General features: G+C 39.2%; 1 protein-coding gene across 3 annotated transcripts in view; it reads left to right on the top strand.

Annotated features, from left to right (window-relative positions):
- The first annotated feature begins 13063 nt into the window (after positions 1-13063).
- The window catches only part of SLC25A47 (solute carrier family 25 member 47), a 36886-nt gene continuing 28390 nt past the window's right edge, over positions 13064-21559 (top strand). For all 3 annotated transcript variants that reach the window (XM_043983040.1, XM_043983038.1, XM_043983039.1), the window contains exons 1-2: positions 13064-13203; positions 20963-21006. In XM_043983040.1, coding sequence (XP_043838975.1) covers positions 13176-13203; positions 20963-21006 — 72 coding nt within the window. In that variant the 5' untranslated portion in view covers positions 13064-13175. The remainder of the gene's footprint in view (positions 13204-20962; positions 21007-21559) is intronic.

Below are 21559 nucleotides of genomic sequence, written 5' to 3'. Positions count from 1 at the left end.
TCTAGTATATTAGTATGTATTATTGAGGGCTAATTTCATCAACCATATGTTAGGCTATGTGTCAGTTCATATGCCTAAATAAGCTAGTCTGAAAGTAGATATTTGGTCCCTGCCCAAGTACAGAGAAAAGACTGATTTAAATCTCAAAAAGCAATGAAGTTAACAATTTAATCAATAAACACTTAAGTACCTAACATATCTAAGGCCTAGTAATAAAAAAATTTTACATTTATATTAAATTTAACAATACTGATATCAATTTTTTAGTTTTTAATTTTTTCTGATATCAATTTTTAAAAGTACTTTATTAAATAAACTAGTAAAAAATAATGAAATTAATTTTTAAAAACACCACTTTGCTGATTTCAAACAACAATGATAATGTAATTTATTTGACTGAAACTCTCTCCCAATCTAGAAAGCAGAGTGACTGTCTGGCTTCTCAGATCACCATTATCACCATAATCAGCAGCCATCTGTTCCTAATCCTAATTGGAGATCCTGGGTTAGGCATGGTGAAAGACAAAGAAGAATAATTCAATTCAAATTCATCTGACATTTATTAAATTCAATGCCCATTCACATATTCAAAGAGCAATTTACCCAGAGGGAATTATACAGCTTCATCCATCCTAGACTTCCATCAGCTCTATGTAAAGTGGGACTAGAAACAAAAGGAAAGAGAGGAAGAAGTCAGCGGTAGTGAGAAGAAGAGGAGTGATACAGAAGGACTTGAGGGTTGTAGAAAGCCTCATCAGCCAAGCCCGAGAAACTGATGGACTGGCTGTCATGATGTTGGAGAGAGTAAAAGGAGAAGGAAGAGGGAAGGAGAGAAAGAGAGAGAGAGAGACAGACAGAGAGACAGAGAGAGACAGAGACAGAGACACAGAGAGACAGAAAGAGAGACAGAGAGACAGAAAGAGAGAAAGAGACAGAGACAAAAAGAGAGGGAGGGAGAAGGAGAAAGGGAGAGGGAGAGACAGAGAGATATGAAGAGAGACAGAGAGAGAAAGGGAGAGAGAAGGGGAAAGAAGAGAGAAGAGAGAGAGACAAAAAGAGAGATGGAGGGAGAGGGAGGTGGGAGAGAGAGAGGGAGAAGGAGAGAGGAAGAGACAGAGAGACAGAGAAACAGAAGGAGAAAGGAAAACAGAGGCAGAAAGAGAGAGAGAGATACCACTATCATCCCTCTCCTTTACATAGGCAGAGTGCCACAGGTGTGAGGCAGGGCCTCTGCCAGAGGAGTTTTGCTCTTTGGGATTCTCAGGATATCCTTTGGAACTAATGGTTGCTCAATCAAGGATTTCTGTTTTGTTTCACTCTTTTTAAGAAGAATTTACTTTATTATGTCATATACTGGAGGATTAGAAGGAGGGAACCCACCATTATGTCCTAGGTGTATCATTTTGTCCTTGTGTTGGAGGGACCTGATACCTGGATGGGGGTGGGTACCTCACTCAAAGAATTGGATACTCAGAAAATCTTGTAAAATTAAAATAGATTTATTAGGAGAGAGAAGTATCTGTCTGGGAGACAGAATCACTGTGGAGACTGTCTAGCTCAGTAAAAGAAGAGCTGGTCTTTTGTATATTTATAAACAAAAGCTGTATGCAAAACAACTGGAAAAGAAACAACTGGGAAGGAGTGCCTGGATATGAATAGCATCCACCCATATCAATATATCATCTTTGTTGCTTGCAGATGTATCTTTGTTCTTGGCCACACCATATTCCTGAGATTGGAGGCAGAGATGCTTTTCCCTTGGGAAAGTTTAAGGATTCCTTGGGGATTGGGGTCTCTTGCCCCACAACACCAGGTTTCCTAGGTTAGGACTGTGAACCCAAGTGAAAACTCAAAGTGTATTTAGACCCTTCATGTTATCATCATCATCATCATCAAAATTGATGTTTATGTAGTTCTTTAAGTTTTGCCAAATATTTTACACACACTATGCCACTTGAGACACAACAACCCTTGGAGGTAGGTGCTATTATTTCCCTCATGTTATAGATGAGAAAACTGAGGTTTAGAGAAACTCAAGTGTCTTGTCCAGGGTTAATCAACTAGAAAGTACCTGAGGAGGGTCTTTCTTAGGAAATGCATTGCTTTATCTGGTGCTGTATGGCTTCCTTCCTGGAAGAATCACATATAGAAGGATTATATATTCAAAGCCTTAGGGCAGACTGTGTATAAGACACTGTCTTTGCCCCTGAAGGACTCTAGCTGGGGATGTAGGACTTGTGCATCTGATGATAATTATCAGCTTCTCTATAACTTCCTCCCTCTAAAACCAAGCAGAATAATCTAATCCCTATATGACAGCTTCACAAATACTAGAAGACCAACATCATGTCGGCCCTGAGTTTTCTATTCTTAGGTTAAACAAGTTTAACTTCAGGAATGTTCTGAAGCCAAGCTCAGCCCAACCAGCTTGGGAGAGCTGATTGTTAAATTTTTAGCTTGAGCATTTACATCTCAGATATCAGAAAATGCCACAAATCAGGACTTGATTTGTTGTTTTGTAGATTGTCTAGATTTAAGAAAATTATGGAGAAAATGTTAGCAATGCAATTTAAACTTCTAATTATCATATCCATACATTTTTTTTTTCCAGAGGGCTAGCTGTTAAACATTTGCCAGCACATCTATGCCCAGCTACTTCAACTCACCTTACTATATAATATGATCTCGAGGCTCTTCACCAACCTAGTTAGATTTCTCTGTATACTCTACAAGCTTCTTGATGTTTTTTGCCAAAATGTGATATTTAGAACTAAACATAGTATTGTATGTGTGATCTTACTATACTGCCCAGTATTTGTTGTTTGACCAAGCTGTGGTACAATGAGACCATCACTTTGGAACAATAGTCCTCTTTTTGGTTTGTTTTTTGGGGGCAGGGCAATGAGGGTTAAGTGACTTGCCCAAGGTCACACAGCTGGTAAATGTCAAGTGTCTGAGGCCGGATTTAAACTCAGGTCCTTCTGAATCCAGGGCCGGTGCTTCATCCACTGCACCACCTAGCTGCCCACAGTAGTCCTCTTTTAACAAAACCCAAGATTATAATAGATTTTTTTGACTGCCATCTCATACTGTTGGCTTACATTGAACTTGAAATCCCCTCAAACCTCCTAATATTTTCCAGATAGTCTGCTATCTTACCACACTTCCTCCAGATTGTTCTCATGACATTGTTTTTTTGAATTGAAATGTAAGATTTCGTATTCATTCATATCCAAGGTAATCATTACATTTGGTCCAAATTGACCTGTTGAAATCTTCTTTGGATTCTAACTTTGTCATTCCAACTATTAACTATCCTTCCAAGCTTTGTGTCATCTGTAAACTTGATAAAGATGCAGTTTATAAATTTATCCAAGAATTCACAAAAATGTTAAACAGGACAGATCCCTTAGTTACGCTATTAGAGACATCCCTTGAAGTCGACATTTAGTCAGTAAGGACTATTTTTGTCATTCAGTTGTTCTGTCCTGTCTGACTTTTCATGATTCCATGGACCACAGCACACCAGACCCTCCTTTTGAAGTCTGTCCAAGTTCATGTTTATTGTTTCCATGATCCATTCCATCCTCTGCCATCCCTTTATCCTTTTGCCTTCAATCTTTTCCAACATCAGGGTCTTTTCCAATGAATCCCATTTTCTTTTTTTGTTTGTTTTGTTGTTGTTGTTGTTGTTTTAATAAAGTATTTTATTTTTTTTCCAGTTACATGTGAAGATAGTTCTCAACTTTTGTTTATACAAGCTTTCCAATTTCAGATTTTTCTCCCTCCCGCCCCTCTCCCCTAGATAGCAGGTAATCTGATATAGGTTATATATGTGTGTGTGTGTGTGTGTGTGTGTGTGTATGTATATAATAACATTAAACATATTTCTGCATTAGTTATGTTATAAGAGAAAAATCAGAGCAATGACGAAAAAACTCAAAATAGAAAAACGACAGCACCAAAACCAAAAGAAATAGTATGGTTCAATCAGCATCTATACTCCACAGTTCTTTTTTTTTTTTTCCCCTGGATTTGGAGATCCTTTTCCATTATGAGTCCCCTGGAACTCTTCTGTACCATTGCATTGGTGAGAATAATATAGTCCATCACAGTAGATCAACACACAATATTGATGATACTGTGTACAATGTTCTTCTGGTTCTGGTCATCTTACTCATCATCAGCCCACACAAGACCCTCCAGGTTTCTCTGAACTCCTCCTGCTCATCATTTCTTACAGCACAATAGTATTCCATTACATTCATATACCACAACTTGTCCAGCCATTCCCCAATTGATGGGCACCCCCTCAACTTCCAATTCCTTGCCACCACATAAAGAGCAGCTATAAATATTTTTGTACATGTGGGTCCTTTTCCCTTTTCTATGATCTCTTTGGGAAAAAGACCCAAAAGTGATATTGCTGGGTCAAAGGGTATGCACAGCTTTATAGCCCTTTGGGCATAATTCCAAATTGTTCTCCAGAATGGTTGGATAAGTTCACAGCTCCACCAACAATGCATTAGTGTTCCAACTTTCCCACAGTTTCTCCAACATTCATTATTTTCCTTTTTTGTCATTTTAGCCAATCTGATAGGTGTGAGGTGGTACCTCAGAGTTGTTTTAATTTGCATCTCTCTAATCATTAGTGATCTAGAGCATTTTTTCATATAGGAATAGATAGCTTTGATTTCTTCATCAGAAAACTGCTTGTTCATATCCTTTGACCATTTCTCAATTGGGGAATGACTTGTATTCTTATAAATTTGATTTGGTTCCCTATATATTTTAGAAATTAGGCCTTTATCAGAAGCACTAGCCATAAAAATTGTTTCCCAGCTTTCTGCCTCCCTTCTAATTTTGGATTGCTTCTGTTTGTACAAAACCTTTTTAATTTAATGTAATCAAAATCATCCATTTTGCATTTTATAATATTCTCTATCTCTTGTTTGGTCATAAAATGTTCTCCTTTCCAAAGATCTGAAAGGTAGACTATTCCTTTCTCTCCTAATTTACCTATGGTATCACCTCTTATGTCTAAATCATGTATCCATTCTGACCTTATTTTAGTATAAGGTGTAAGATGTTGGTCTATGCCTAATTTCTGCCATAATATCTCCTAGTTTTCCCAGCAGTTTTTGTCAAATACTGAGTTCCTATCCCAGAAGCTGGAGTTTTTGGGTTTATCAAACACTACATTGCTAGTGTCATTTACTACTGTGTTTCCTGTGCCTAGCCTGTTCCATTGATCCTCCATTCTATTTATTTTTCTTTCTTTCTTCCTTTTTTTTTTTTTTTTTTGGTGAGGCAATTGGAGTTAAGTGACTTGCCTTAGATCACACAGCTAGTAAGTGTTAAGTCTCTGAGACCAGATTTGAACTCAGGTCCTTCTGACTTCAGGGCTGGTGCTCTATCCACTGCGCCACCTAGCTGCCCCCTCCACTCTATTTCTTAGCCAGTACCAGATAGTTTTGATGACTGCCACTTTATAGTAAAGCTCCAGGTTTGGTACCGCTAACCCACCTTCCTGTGAATTTTTTTTTCATTATTTCCCTTGATGTTCTTGACTTTTTGTTTTTCCAGATGAATTTTGTTATTATTTTTTCTAGCTCCATAAAATAATTTTTGGGTTGTCTGATTGGTATGGCACTGAATAAGTAAATTAATTTAGGTAGAATTGTCATTTTTACTATATTAGCTCTGCCTATCCATGAGCAATTGATATCTTTCCAGTTATTTAGATCAGATTTTATTTGTGTGAAGAATGTTTGGTAATTGTGTTCATAGAGTTTCTGGGTTTGTCTTGGAAAGTAGACTCCCAAGTATTTTATATTATCTACCATTACTTTAAATGGAATTTCTCTTTCTATCTGTTGCTGCTGGACTTTTTTGGTCATGTATAGAAACGCTGATGATTTATGTGGATTTATTTTATATCCTGCTACTTTGCTAAAGGTGTTAATTGTTTCTAGTAATTTTTGAGTTGATTCTCTAGGATTCTCTACATATACCATCATATCATCTGCTAAGAGTGATAGTTTTGTTTCCTCCTTGCCTATTCTAATTCCTTTAATTCGTTTTTCTTCTCTGATTGCTAAAGCTAACATTTCTAGTACAATATTAAATAATAGGGGTGATAATGGACATCCCTGTTTCACCCCTGATCTTATTTGGAAGGCCTCTAACTCATCTCCATTGCATATAATGCTTGCTGATGGTTTTAGGTAGATACTGTTTATTATTTTAAGGAAAGCTCCACCTATTCCTAAGCTCTCTAGTGTTTTTATTGGGAATGGGTGCTATATTTTGTCAAAAGCTTTGTCTGCATCTATTGAGATAATCATATGACTTTGGTTAGTTTTCTTATTGATGTGGTTGATTATGTTAATAGTTTTCCTAATGTTGAACCAGCCCTGCATTCCTGGTATAAATCCCACCTGGTCATAGTGTATTATCCTGGTGATCACTTGCTGTAATCTCCTTGCTAATATCTTATTTAAGATTTTAGCATCAATATTCATTAGGGAAATTGGTCTATAATTTTCTTTCTCTGTTTTTGCTTTGCCTGGTTTTGGTATCACCACCATATTTGTATCATAAAACGAATTTGGTAGAACTCCTTCTTCACCTATTTTTCCAAATAATTTGTATAATATTGGAATTAATTGTTCTTTAAATGTTTGGTAAAATTCACCTGTAAACCCATCTGGCCCTGGGGAATTTTTTCTTAGGGAGTTCATTAATGGCTGGTTCAATTTCTTTTTCTAATATGGGGTTATTTAAGAATTTTATTTCCTCTTCAGTTAACCTGGCAGTTTGTATTTTTGTAAATATTCATCCATTTCATCTAGATTGTCAAATTTATTGGCATACAGTTGGGCAAAATAATTCCTAATTATTGATTTAATTTCCACTTCATTGGTGGTAACATCACCCTTTTCATTTTTGATACTGGTAATTTGGTTTTCTTCTTTCTTTTTTTTAATCAAATTAACCAATATTTTATCTATTTTATTGTTTTTTTCATAAAACCAGCTCTTAGTTTTATTGATTAATTCTATAGTTTTCTTGCTTTCAGTCTTATTAATTTCTCCTTTAATTTTCAGGATCTCTAGTTTAGTATCTAATTGGGGATTTCTAATTTGTTCTTTTTCTAGCTTTTTAAGTTGCATGCCCAATTCATTGATCTCCTCTTTCTCTTTTTTATTCATGTAAGCAGTTAGAGCTATAAAATGTCCCCTAAGCACTGCTTTGGCTGCATCCCATAGATTTTGGTATGTTATCTCATTATTGTCATTCTCTTGGATATAGTTATTGATTGTTTCTATGATTTGTTGTTTGACCCATTCATTCTTTAGAATGAAATTATTTAGTTTCCAATTGATTTTCAGTTTACTTTTCCCTGGCTCTTTCTTACATGTAATTTTTATTGCATCATGATCTGAGAAGGATGCATTTACTATTTCTGCCTTTCTACATTTGACTATGATGTTTTTGTGCTCTAATACGTGGTCAATTTTTGAAAATGTGCCATGTACTGCTGAGAAAAAAGTTATATTCCTTTCTATCCCCATTCAATTTTCTCCAGACATCTATCATGTCTAACTTTTCTAGTAATCTATTCACCTCTTTCACTTCTTTCTTATTTATTTTTCAGCTAGATTTATTTAATTCTGAGAGGGGGAGATTCAGATCCCCCACTAGTATAGTATTACTGTCTAATTCCTCTTGTAACTCATTTAACTTCTCCTCTAAGAATTTGGATGCTATACCACTTGGCGCATACATATTTAATATTGATATTATTTCATTCTCTATAGTACCTTTTAGCAAGATGTAGTTTCCTTCCTTATCTCTTTTAATGAGATCTATTTTTGCCTGTGCTTTGTCTGAGATAAGGATTGCTACCCCTGCTTTTTTTACTTTAGCTGAAACATAATATATTCTGCTCCAGCCTTTTACCTTTACTCTGTGTGTATCTCTCTGCTTCAAATGTGTTTCTTGTAAGCAGAATATTGTAGGATTCTGGTTTTTAAACCACTCTGCAAATTTGCTTCCGTTTTATAGCAGAGTTCATCCCATTCACATGCACAGTTATTATTACTGTCTATTGCCTTCTATCCTATTTACCCCTTTGTACTTTTTCCCCCTTCTTTCACCCTATTCCTCCTCACTGCCATTTTGCTTCTTACCCCTGCCTCCTCCAATCTGCTCTCCCTTTTTATCACCCCCTCCCTTTTCTTTACCCTTTTCTCCCTTGCTTTTGTCCTCCCTTCTATCAGTCCCCCCTTTCCCTTCCCCTTTTACTTCCCTAAAGAATGAGCTAAGTTTCTTTATCCCAATGAACATGTATGTTATTCCCTCTTTGAATCCAATCTGATGAGGGTAGGGTTGAAACAATGTTCACCCCTCCTTTCTTTCCCTCTATTGTAATAGGTTTTTTTTCACCTCTTCATATGATGTAATTCACCCTATTCCATCTCCCCTTTCCTCTCCTCCCCATAGACTCCCTTTTTAACCCCTTAATTTTCTTTGTATCATCACATCAGAGATAATTTATATTTATACCCTCTGTGTATAGTCCTTCTCTCTACCCAAATACATTTACAGTTCTTAAGAGTTAGGAGTATTATCTTCCTGTGTAGGGATATAAACAGTTTAACCTAATTGAGTAACTTTTTTCCCCCCCTGTTTACATTTTTAAACTTCTCTTGAGTCTTGTATGTTAAGATCAAATTTTCTATTCAGTTCTGGTCTTTTCATCAGGAAACACTGAAAGTCCCCAATGTCATTGAATGTCCATTTTTTCCCCTGAAAGAGAATGATCAGTTTTGCTGGGTAATAGGTTCTTGGCTGCAATCCAAGCTCCTTTGCCTTCTGGAATATCATATTCCAAGCCTTGCGGTCCTTTAATGTTGATGCTGCCAGGTCCTGAGCAATCCTGACCGTGGCTCCATGATACTTGAATTGCTTTTTTTTGGCTGCTTGGAGTATTTTCTCCTTCACCTGATAATTCTGGAATTTGGCTACAATATTCCTTGGAGTTTTCCTTTTGGGGTCTCTTTCAGGAGGTGATTGGTGGATTCTTTCAATGATAATTTTATCCTCTGATTCTATAATATCAGGGCAGTTCTCCTTAATAATTTCCTGGGGGCAGCTAGGTGGTGCAGTGGATAAAGCACCGGCCCTGGATTCAGGAGTACCTGCATTCAAATCCAGCCTCAGACACTTAACACTTACTAGCTGTGTGACCCTGGGCAAGCCATTTAACCCCCATTGCCCCACCAAAAAAAAAAAATTCCTGGAATATGGTGTCTAGATTCTTTTTCTGATCATGGCTTTCAGGCAGTCCAATGATTCTCAGATTGTCTCTCCTGGATCTGTTTTCCAGATCAGTTGTCTTTCCAATGAGGTATTTCATATTTTCTTCTATTTTTTCTTTCTTTTGATTCTGCTTGACTAATTCCTGGTGTCTCATGGATTCCTTATCTTCCAAATGTCCAATTTTAATTTTTAAGGCATTGTTTTCTTCAGTGAGATTATGCACCTTTTTTTCCATTTGGCCAGATGAACTTTTAAGGAGTTGTTTTCTGCAGTCAATCTTTGTGCTTCCTTTTCCAAGCTGCTGATTCTTTTCTCATAGTTTTCTTGTTTTGCTTTCATTTCTCTCCCTGTTTTTTCTTCTACCTCTCTCAATTGATTTTTTGTTTTTGTTTTTTTGTGAGGCAATGGGGGTTAAGTGACTTGCCCAGGGTCACACAGCTAGTAAGTGTCAAGTGTCTGAGGCCGGATTTGAACTCAGGTACTCCTAAATCCAGGGCTGGTGCTTTATCCACTGCGCCACCTAGCTGCCCCTCAATTGATTTTTAAAATCCTTTTTGAGCTCTTCCAGGAAGGCTTTTTGTTCTTGTGACCAATTCACCTTCCCTCTTGAGGCTTCACATGTAGGCAATTTGAGGGTATAGTCCTCAACTGAGTTTGCGTTTGCCTCTTCCCTGTTGTTACAGAAGCTCTCAATGGAGAGGGCTCTTTTTTGCTTCTTACTCATTATTGCAGCTTATTTATTTATTTTTTAAGTTGAGGCCTGCTCTGGGGGCACCAGGGTCCCTGTTTTGAGCTTCTTGTGCTGGAGTATAGGTGCTGTGTCACCAGCTTTTTACACTGAGGCCTTTATGGGTTGTGGAGTTCCCCTACCCTGCACTTCCTGTCTGAGCATGCTGGGATCAATGGGCCTAATTGTGCTTATCCTGTTTGTGGCCCTCCACCTGGCAACTTGCCCTCTCGGCTGGTGCAGGTAGGTTTTTCTGCTGTCCTGCTGGGCCACCAGATTTTTGAGCCAGGATCCAGGGACCTCAGTTGCTCGGCTGTGGCCCACAGCTTCCTGTTGACTTTCCCTGACCCCCTCGGCGCTGGGCTGCTGCCCTGCGCTGGGCCTCCCTTTTGCCTGAGTCAGACGGACCTTTCCTGAAGTTTACTAAACTATCTCTGGTTGGAAGACTGTCTCTGTCTCTTTGCAGGTTCTATAGTTTCAGAATCTGTCCAGAGGCTTGATTTAATGTTCTTTTTGAGGAAACAGAAGGAGAGCTCAGGCAGCTTGTTGATTCCTCTCTGCCATCTTGGCCCCATTTTCTTATTATGTGACCAAAGAATTTAAGCTTCAGCTTCAGTATTTAACTTTCCGGTGAACATTCTGAATTAATTTAAACATTGACTGATTTGATCCTCTTGCTGTTCAAGGAACTCTCAAAGGTCTTCTCCAACACCACAATTCAAAAGCATTGATTCACCAGTGCTCAGCTTTCCTTATAGTTCAACTCTCACAGCCATACATTGCTACTAGGAAAACCATAGTTTTGGAGGCAGCCAGGTGGCACAGTAGATAAAGGACTGACCTTGGACTCAGGAAGGCCTGAGTTCAAATCCAGCCTCAGACACTTGACACTTACTAGCTGTGTGACCCTGGGCAAGTCACTTAACCCTCATTGCCCTGCAAAACCAAAACCAAACCAAACCAAACAAAAAAACCCAGAACCCATAGCTTGGACTAGATGGATCTTTGTCAGCAAGGTGATGTCTCTGTTTTTTTAGTACACTGTCCATCTAGATTTACCATAGCTTTCCTTGCAAGGAACAAGTATCTTTTAATTTCATGGCTTCAGTCACTGTCTGCAGTGGGGTCTTTGAACCCAAGATCAGTTCAGAATATACCTTACTATATATTATCACCTAGTCTACATCTCCTTATCTTGTCCATAAGGACAGCATTAGAGACTTCATTAAATAATTTGCTGAAATCAAGGTAATCTGTGTCTACACCAATCACCTACCTGACTGACCCTTCTAATAATACTGTCAAAAAAGGAAATGAATTTAGTTTGGTCAAGTCGTGCTGGCTCTTTGCAATGACCGTTTCCTTTTTACGATGCTAGATAATGATATCATTAATTCTATATTCTAAAATTGTTTCCAGGAATCAAAGTCACCCACATATGGTTTGCAGACTTTACTCTCTTTTCTTTTTTGAAAAGTACAACATTTGGAGATGAAGAATCCTATAGAATCTCTCCTGTTCTTTCAGAGATTACTGATAGAGTCTCAGCCATCACACCTGCCAGTTCTCTTAGCATCCTTGCATATAGCTTGGTCTTGCCCCATTGAAGACAACCAAGTTTTCTCTTACTACTGCACTACTTACCTTAGTTTTTAACTCCCTATTAGTCATTTTTATTCCATTCTTTTCAGTCCAAAGTCCACTCTTCTTGGCAGAAAAAAGCAGAAACAAAGTCAGGGGTGAGGAGGCCCATCTTCTTTCCATTGTCCATCATCATTTTCCTATCCACTCCAAGCAGTAGCTTTATTTCTCCTTCTTCGGTCTTCCTCTTCTTCCTGACATTGGTATTTTTGTTGTCCTTAGCTTTTCTTGCCATTTTCAACTCATTCTGGGTCTTCAGCTCCTAGCATTACAATTTTTCCAGGACTGTGTTATGCTTTCACATTCATCTAATAGTAGCTGTTCTTCCTTTTACCACCTACCTTTTTTTTTTTTTTTTTTTTTTTTTTTAGCGAGGCAATTGGGGTTAAGTGACTTGCCCAGGGTCACACAGCTAGTAAGTGTTAAGTATCTGAGGCCAGATTTGAACTCAGGTACTCCTGACTCCAGAGCCGGTGCTCTATCCACTTTGCCACCTAGCTGCCCCTATCACCTACCTTTTAAAGATCTAAGTGTGCCAATGAGTTCCCTACTCAAGGTTTCATTGAGGAATCACCCTGAGAGTAGCAGCCAGGACCTCGGGTTTGAAATGATTCCAAAGTTGTAGCTGAGTCTTAGGTTTTCTCTATTGGGCTCCAGGTATGGAAGCATCAGATGTCAGAGTTTAAAGGGATCTTAACATATGAACTCCATCTGATCCATCCTCTGTGCATGATTATGGATCTCTGTGCATTGAAACATACAAGGTCAGAGTTCAAAGGTTCATAAAACAACAAATTATAAAACGATGTTAATTCTCAGAAACATAGAACATAATATCTAACTTGGAAGGAGCCTTAGAATGTAAAATATATGTCAGATTTAGAGGGTCCTTAGAATCATAGGGGATTTCTTGGATGGCCTCTGGGGGGGTGGAGAATACTAGATTTGGAATTAGACAACCAGGATATGATGACTGCTTTTCTATTTCTTTACTACCTGAGTGACCTTAGACAAGTCACTCAGTTTTCTCGTCAGTAAAATGAGAGAAGTGGACTCTAAGTCATATGACTTTCCAGAAGGAATTTAGAATATTATAAAACACATAACAAGATGGGGAGAAGGGCAAGGGCCAGCTAACTTATTTGACCTTTTATAGTCTTTCTCAAGGCCGGCTCTCTAGGGGCAGGCAGATCAGTGGGGGCAAGAAGCTTCTGGGTGTGAGAGTGGTGAGCTGCTGACTGCTCACCTCGTGGGATTACTCATTGACAATGTTCCTGGAATTGTTTTTGCTTCTCCATTCCCACCCACCAGGGCATACACCCGCCTTTGTGTATATAAATCCCTAAGGGAAGTAGAGAACGCACTATCTCTATGCTAAGGACTCAATTTCTGGCCAACTGAAAAGATCCTGCCCCTGGGGTTGAACCTCTAGGATTCTCTCTTCTGAACAGGAAACAAAAGACAGCCCTCTAGATTGCTGATGGATTTCATTGCTGGAGCCATTGGAGGTAAAAAAAAAAAAAAGAAAAAGAAAGAAAGAAAGAAAGAAAAAAAGAAAAGAAAAGAAAAAAGAAAGAAAGAAAGAAAAATAAATAAAGAGTAACTGAGAACAGTCTGTTAGGTAGAGTCCTGAGCAGTATTTGCATGGAAGGCGTTGGATTGTGTGGAGAGAATTAAGATCCAAGGAGTTTACCTGATGTTTCATAGTTTGCCAAGACCCTTTGGGTAACGATCATATCAAGCAATTGGTTTGATGCTTGATTTAGGATTATGGAATGAAGAATATCAGAGCTTAAAAGGGAATGTTCTCCCTCCTCATTTCTGCCTCTGGGCTTCCTTGACTTCCTTCAAGTCCCTGCTAAAATCCCACCTTGTACAGGAAGCCTTTCCTATCCCTCTTAATTCTAGTGCCTTCCCTCTGTTGACTATCTCCAGTTTATCTTGTCTATAGTTTTTTTTTTTAGTAAGGCAATTGGGGTTAAGTGACTTGCCCAGGGTCACACAGCCCGTAAGTGTTAAGTGTCTGAGGCTGTATTTGAACTCAGGTACTCCTGAATCCAGGGCTGGTGCTCCATCCACTGCGCCATCTAGCTGCCCCTATAGTTTGTTTTCACATGGTTGTTGGCATGTTGTTCCCCCATTAGACTGGGCAACTTGAGAGAAGAGACTGTCTTTTGCCTTTTTTAAAAAAATTCTTAGCACATAGCATAGTGCCTGGCACAGAGTTGGCACTTAATAAATGATTATTAACTGACTTAGAAACACAGAATATAGAATGTCAGAACTAGAAGAAGCCTTAGAAGTCACAAAATATAGAATGTTAGAGATGGAAGGGGTCTTAGTGCCTGCAGACTTTACAGATCAAGGAATTGAGGTCAGCAAGTGAAACATTGGTATCATTTGTGTGGAAAGCCTGTTGGGTTGGTAGCTAGGACACCTGGCCTCTGGTTTCTTCTCTGCCACCAATTCAGCGCGTTCCCCATGACAACTCATTCCTCTCTAGGCTTCAGTTTTCTCTTCTGTGGAATGAATGGGGTGGTTTGGCTAAGTGATCTTTAAGATCCCTCCTAGCTCCGATTGTATATGAGACCATGAATATCTATCCTATACAGCTTGCTTAGGAATATAAGACATTTAACACGTTAGTGCATACATAGCCTTGTTTGTCTGTGGCCCCTTCTGAACTTCCTTCTGCTTTCTTCTGGGAATTTTTTAATGTTTCATTAATTCTTTTCCTTTTCCTTCTCTCCTTCTCCTCCTTCTCTTCCTCACTCCCCACTACAATTCTCCCCTTCCAAAAGCTTTATTTTGCTTATTTCTATTTTGCTTATTTTGCTTATTTGCTTCATTCAAAAGAAAGTCCTTCTTGGTAATGAATGAATAGAAATAAGCAAAATAAATTCACACATTGGTTGTGTCTGAAAAATGTAAGTTTTAACACCAAACCTATAGTCTATGGCCTCCTCTCTGCTGAGGGGTGGGAGGGCATCAGTCTGCTGTAGTCATGATTGGTCATTGCTCTGATCAAATTCTGAAGTCTTTCAAAGTTGTTTGTTGTTGTTGTTGTTTTTTGCGGGGCAATGAGGGTTAAGTGACTTGTCCAGGGTCACACAGCTAGTAAGTGTCAAGTGTCTGAGGCCATATTTGAACTCGGGTCCTCCTGAATCCAGGGCCAGTGCTTTATCCATTGTGCCACCTAGCTACCCCCTCTTTTGTCACTTCTTAAAGCACAATAATATTCTATTGCATATATTCTGTCATTCCTCAGTTGATAGACGACCCATTGATTTCCAGTTTGGGGGCTTGAGAAAAAGTGTTGCTATAGATGTTTTTGTACATATAGGCCCTTTCCCTCTTTCTTTGATCTCTTTAGGGAATACATGCCTAATATTATTAATGAGTTCAAAGGATATGGGGAGTTTAATGAATTTTGAAGTATAGTTCTAAATTGCTTTCTAGAATGGTTCGACCAATTCATAGCTCTATCAACAGGACATCAGTGTACCTATCCTTCCATAGCCCCTCCAACAATTCAGATAGCATCTTTCTTAAATCCTATCATAACTAGTTGGTACAGTAGATAGAGTGCCGGGTATGAAATCAGGAAGACATCTCCCTGAATTAAAATCTGACCTCAGACACTTACTAGCTGTGTGACCTTGGATAAGTCACTTAATCCCATTTGCCTCAGTTATTCATCTGTAAAGTTAGCTGGAGAAGGAAATGGCAAACCACTCCAGTATATTTGCCAAGAAAACCCCAAATGGGGATATGATGAGTCAGGCATGACTGAAACAACTGAAAAACAATAAACCACATCATCTATCCATGGTACTTCTCTATAACCCAGCTAAAGAAGGTAAAAGGGAAAAAAAGACGGGCAGATATATCCTCACTTCCCAACTATATAAACTGAAGTGAAGCTAGACTTCTTTAATAACAGCAATAGTAATTGTGATGATGTCAATGGTGATGATGATGGTAATATTTGATATCTAGATAATGCTTTACAGTTTCCAAAATATTTCAGAGTCTACAAAGCAAGTTCATATTTTTTATTTAATTTGATCCTCACTACAGCCCTGTGTAGAAGACAAACCAATCCATTTGAAGAAGACCTAGGGATTTTAATAGATTACTCAAGATGAGTCAACAATTTGTCATGGTAAAAGAGCTAATGTGATTTGGGATTACATTAATAGAAACATAATGTCCAAAATGAGGAAAGTGGTAGTCAGGCTATTCTCTGCCCTGATCAAATCTCATCTGGAGTTTGACATTTATTTGGGGGTATCATATTTGAGAAAGGCCATTGGCAAGATGGAGTATGTCCAGAGAAGGTGACCAGGGTGGTAAGGAGGACTCAAAAACTATGGCATATGAGGATAAACTAAAGTAATTTGGGATTTTAAGCTGATAAAAGAGAAGACTAAAGGAAGATATGATGTCTGTCTTCAAGTGTGTGAAGGGCTATTAAGTGGAAGAGTAAATAGATTTACTCTATTTGGGGCCAGATAATGGAACAGTGACCAATGGGAAAAATCATGGGGATATCTGTTCAGTAGAAGGGAAAATGTCCTAACAATAGGAGCTAGCCAATGGTGAAATGGGTTGCTTCAACAGATAATTCATCAAGCAATAGGCATTGACTAAGTACCAACCATGTGTCAGACATAGTATTAGGTTGTGGAGATCTGAGGACAAAAACAAAACAGTTCATGTCCTTCATGAGTTTCTATTCAGTTGGGCCATAGACAGTAAGTTTTCTGTCACTCAAAATCATCAAAAAGAGGACTGATGGATAATTACCTCTAAGGCATCTAAAGGATATTCTTGCTTCGAGTGTTTGTTGTTTTTGATTAGCTCTATGGTTTTTTCTGACTCTGAGTTTGTGTAATTCTGTGATAGATGAGAAAACTGAAACCCAGAGAGATCACACAGAGGCCAAATTCTCAGTCTGTCCAAAATGTTGGGCTTGAGGGATTTCTCTCCTGGACCTTTTCTTCCCCCTCTCCACCCCTGCCCCCTTCCCCATGCTGTGGAAAGACCAGTTGCAGAACTGTGATACAGAGGGTTAAAGATCAGAGTTGGGTAATGTTGTTCAAAATTAATGCCAAATAGAGCTGATAACCTTGTTCTGATGATTCTATTTTAAGTAAAAGAAATGGTGTCATGTCAGGTCAATATTTGCCTTGTGAAATAGCAAATTGATTTTTTTCAGGGCACTGTGGGGTTTTTGGAGGAGGAGCCTCCCCTAAGAAGGAGGGGAAAGGGCAATGATTCCAATCTTAGATGAGGGTCTTGGCGGAAAGCTGTCAGAACTTGCCATTATGTCAGGGTGATGGCAGTATGGTGTAGTGAAATGACTTTCAATTAGGAAACTTGGCTGGAGATGGTGGGGTCCTCATCCCAACTCTGCCTATCACTCACTTTGTGACTTTGGACAAACCACTTTTTTCTCTCTGAGTCTCAGTTTAATGCACTGTAAAATGAAGGGGTTATACAATTCAGGTTTTACGGTCCCTTTCCTGCTCTGAAGTCTTTGGGCTCTTAAAAAAAAAAAGTGCCTTTGATATTCTTGGGAAATTGGTTTCCCTCTGAGAAGTCTTATGTCTCTAGTACAGTGGGTTTTCCTTATCTCTATGCTGTTTACCTGAGAGGTCAGAGTTATTGAGAAAGGAGGAGGAATTATACTTTCTCTTATAAAGGGGGAAGATGTGATTCTCAATTGAAATGATTTACTCATAGATAGTAGAGTTTTTATTTGTTAACAAGGTTTGTTTGAGACATATGATACCTTTGAGTAAATCAGAAAGGGAATTCCATTGGCTGATGGAAAATGTGACATTTCAAAGGTGACCTTTAAAAGACAACTTGTGGATTAGGGGAAACTTCTGAAAGAGGTACAGGAAGAGATTTCTTTCTCTTCCTCCCATTTGCCCCATGGCCTCTATCAGCAATTGGAATGGAATAATTTGAGTACTCCCTCCAGCAGCTCAAAAGTTCTTTAGTTTGAGAGACTTGGAATTATATTTGAGGGAGTAAAGACACATACTACAAGCAGAAACAGATACAGAAAAGCAGTCAGTGCAGGGAGGAAAGAGCTTTGAACAACTAGACCCTACCAGCAGAAAAAAAAAAAAAGAGATGGGGCAGCTAGGTGGTGCCGTGGATAAAGCACCGGCCTTGGATTCAGGAGAACCCGAGTTCAAATCTGGCCTCAGACACTTGACACACTTACTAGCTGTGTGACCCTGGGCAAGTCACTTAACCCTCATTACCCCGCCAAAAAAAAAAAAAAGAGATGGCTGTGACTCAAGAGAAAGATAGTCCTGGCATTCAAGCCATGGAGCAGAGTATACCCTGGGAGCCCAGCTAAGCAAACTGCCCAGCAGAGTTACTGAGTATAAGGGAAACTCTTTAGAGGACCCTACAAGAGGAGAAAAGACTTTTATATTTTGCTGTACCAGTATTTGTGAGCTGTCTTGGCCAAATCTATTCCTTATATTGGTTACTACTAACATTATAGTCTAAGTTTGTGCCTTATATTCTGAGTTTCCTAGAATGCAGTGTATATTTCTGTGAGAGTGTACTCCAGGTTTTGGGGAAGGGGAGATGTTTTATAGCTACTGTTTTGACTACACCATCTTAGTAAATGCCTTTGCTAAGAGTTAAATGTGTTAGCTGGCTGACTGTTTAAAAAGAAGCACACTGGTAGGGGTTTGTGAACATATGTATCATTATAACATATATTACATCTGTATAACATACGTAACACATGAATATGTATCACCAGGATTACCCCTACAATCTTAGGTAAATGCCATTTTCTGGGTTTCCAACCTGTGAGGGTGACTGCCTAGAATGTTATACCTTGATAATTCAGTGGCACTTTGATTTCATCTGTGTATGCATTTACTCCATCGCTGAAGGTCATAGCCCTTCCATGTCTTTTTAGACAGTCATTGTAAGTTGTGGCAAAAAATTTTCATGATCAAGTAGATAACTCTCTTGAGTTAGGTGGACACCAGTGGAATCAGGAGAAGGAATTATCACAGAGCTGTAACTAAACTAAAGCTCTGGATTTACACAGGCTAGGTCCCTTCTCTTTCCCCTTTACTTCTTCCTTTCTTTCTCTTTTCACTTCTCTTCTTACTTCCTTTCTCTCTCATTTCTTTCCTTCATTCCTTTGTTCCTTTTTTCCTTCCTTCCCCCCCTTTCCCCCCTCCTTCTTTTATAGGCCAAGCACCAAGTAGCTTTGAATTATCCCTCTTAATTCAGAAAGGCTGCATATCACAATGAATATTCTCCTCCATGAAACCTTTCTTGATCTTTCCTCCCAAGAAATTGTCATTTCCTTCTTTGTACATCTAGAGCACTTTCTTTGTGTTTCTCTTGTGATCCTAATTTTAAAAATATGATGATAATTCATATTTACATAGCATTTTAAAGTTCACATAGCACTGTGCTTAAGACTGCTCAGTAAAATATATGTATTATTATCATCATTTTGCAGATAAGGAAACTGAGGCTCAGAGAGGTTTAAGTGACTGATTGTTTCCCTAATTGTAAAATACGCTCATGGCTCTTCATGGCCAAAAGTTCTATTGCCCTCGACCTTAAGCCATTTCTGGTGATCCTCTGTTTCTCTGTTAACAAGCATACTGCAGGGGGCAGCTAGGTGGCACAGCGGATAAAGCACTGGCCCTGGAGTCAGGAGTACCTGAGTTCAAATCCAGCCTCAGACACTTGACACTTACTAGCTGTGTGACCCTGGGCAAGTCACTTAACCCCCATTGCCCCACAAAAAAACCCAAAAAACAACAAAAAAAACCCCAAAACATACTGCAGGGGGTGGTACCAGAAGTAAACATGAGGATGGTAGCAAGGAAGAGGGGCATAGTTCAGCTGGGGCTTTGTACCAGTGAGGAGCATCTGGGGCTCCAGTCATGTCAGTAAGGTATTTATACAGGCCTGCAGTACTTTCAGTGCTGGCTTACCCTGATTTTATCAGCATAGCAGCCCAACTGTCCAGAAAGTTATAACATAATGCAGACTCATTCTGCTGGTAATTTTACCCTGAAGGTAGAATTAGGAACTATGGGTGGAAGTTGCCAGGGCTTAGTCTTGAAGTTTAGATAAACTACTTAAGAGTGTGAGCTCCTCTGGAGGTAGTGGCCTCCTACTCAGTCAGGATCTTCAAAGCAAGGCCGGGATGATACTTCTCTGGGTGTTTGTTATAGAGGGGAGTCTTATTCAAGCCAGGGTTAGATCAGAGAGATGTACTTCTACCTCTGAAGAGTCGACAAATCTGAGATTATGTGTAGGAGGGATCGGAAGGTGAATGGCAGCTAATTGCTAAATAATTGTTAATATTTATATAGTGCTTACACTGTGCTAATCACTACAAAAGTAATAGCTAGCATTTACATAGCAGCTAATATAGTTCTAAGCTCTGTGCTAAGTGCTTTACAAATATTATCTCATTTGGGGGCAGCTAGGTGGCATAGTGGATAAAGCACCGGCCCTAGATTCAGGAGGACCTGAGTTCAAATTTGTCCTCAGACACTTGACATTTACTAGCTGTGTGACCCTGGGCAAGTCACTTAGCCCTCATTGCCCTACAAAAAAAATACACAAAAAACCCCCCAAAAGACAAAACAAAACAAATATTATCTCATTTGATCCTCACAACAATGCTGGGGAGGTAAGTACTATTATTATCCCCATTTTACAGATGAAGAAACTGAGGTAAACTGCTTGCCCATGGTCACATAGCTACTAAATGTCTGAGGCAAGATTTGAACTCAGGTCTTCCTGACTTCAGGCCTGGCACTCTATCCACTGTACCACCTGGCTTGCTATGGCTCAGCTGTGGTGGTCCTAGATTTTCCCCATCTATCTTCCGTAGTGTTTTTTGGCCCTCAGTCGGGAGTGCTGTGCCTGTGTTCCTCTGGCAGTCTTATATTGCCCATAATTGTGTTCCATACTGCTTGGGAACTGGGACACAAGGGGTTGGAGTGATGATGATATGTCCTACAGATCCAACCTAGGAGGGTGGGAGGGAGGAATGTGTCTGGCCTGAACCAAATCATTGGGGAAGATTGCCTAGCATAAAGCATCTTCATGACAGACTGTGATAGGGGCCTCTAGTTCTTAGAGAAGCCTGACATCTCTCTGGCCTTTTTAATAGATTCCTCTAAGACTGGTAAGAGGCTAAGGAATGAATGATGTGCCATTCATCTGCAAAATTTCTGTTTCTTTCAGGTGTCTGTGGTGTTGCTGTGGGTTATCCCCTGGACACAGTGAAGGTACTTTGATTCTTGCCCTATATTTGTCCCAAATCTGCATTCCATTGCCCTTTCTTCTTTCCTTCTCTTCCTCCTTCCCTCTTCATCTTCAATACATTTATCTCAATAATAGTTTAGCGAGGGGCAGCTAGGTGGCACAGTGGATAGAGCACCGACCCTGGAGTCAGGAGTACCTGAGTTCAAATCCGGCCTTAGAAACTTAGCACTTACTAGCTGTGTGACCCTGGGCAAGTCACTTAACCCCAATTGCCTCACTAAAAAAAAAAATAATAATAGTTTAGCTCACTGGCATAGAGTCGTAGGAGTTAGAGCTGGAAAGGACCTTAGAGATCATCAAACTCTATCCCCTCATTTTATAGAGGAAAAAACCCACCTGAGTCCCATAGAGGTGAAGTGGTTTAAACAACATCCCTCAAGTAATAAAGATCAGAGCTAAGATTCAAGCCCATGTTTCTGAATCCTTTTCTAATTACTACTTGTGTCAGTTGACTGTTGAAAAAGAAACATATCTTTGGGGGCCTGTAAGTTATATTACATCTCACCAGGGTTACCC

Source organism: Dromiciops gliroides, chromosome 2 (genome assembly GCF_019393635.1).
Source record: "Dromiciops gliroides isolate mDroGli1 chromosome 2, mDroGli1.pri, whole genome shotgun sequence".
NCBI lineage: Eukaryota > Metazoa > Chordata > Mammalia > Microbiotheria > Microbiotheriidae > Dromiciops > Dromiciops gliroides.
The sequence above is the reverse complement of the archived record's forward strand: the minus strand, read 5'-3'. Positions and strand labels throughout refer to the sequence as shown.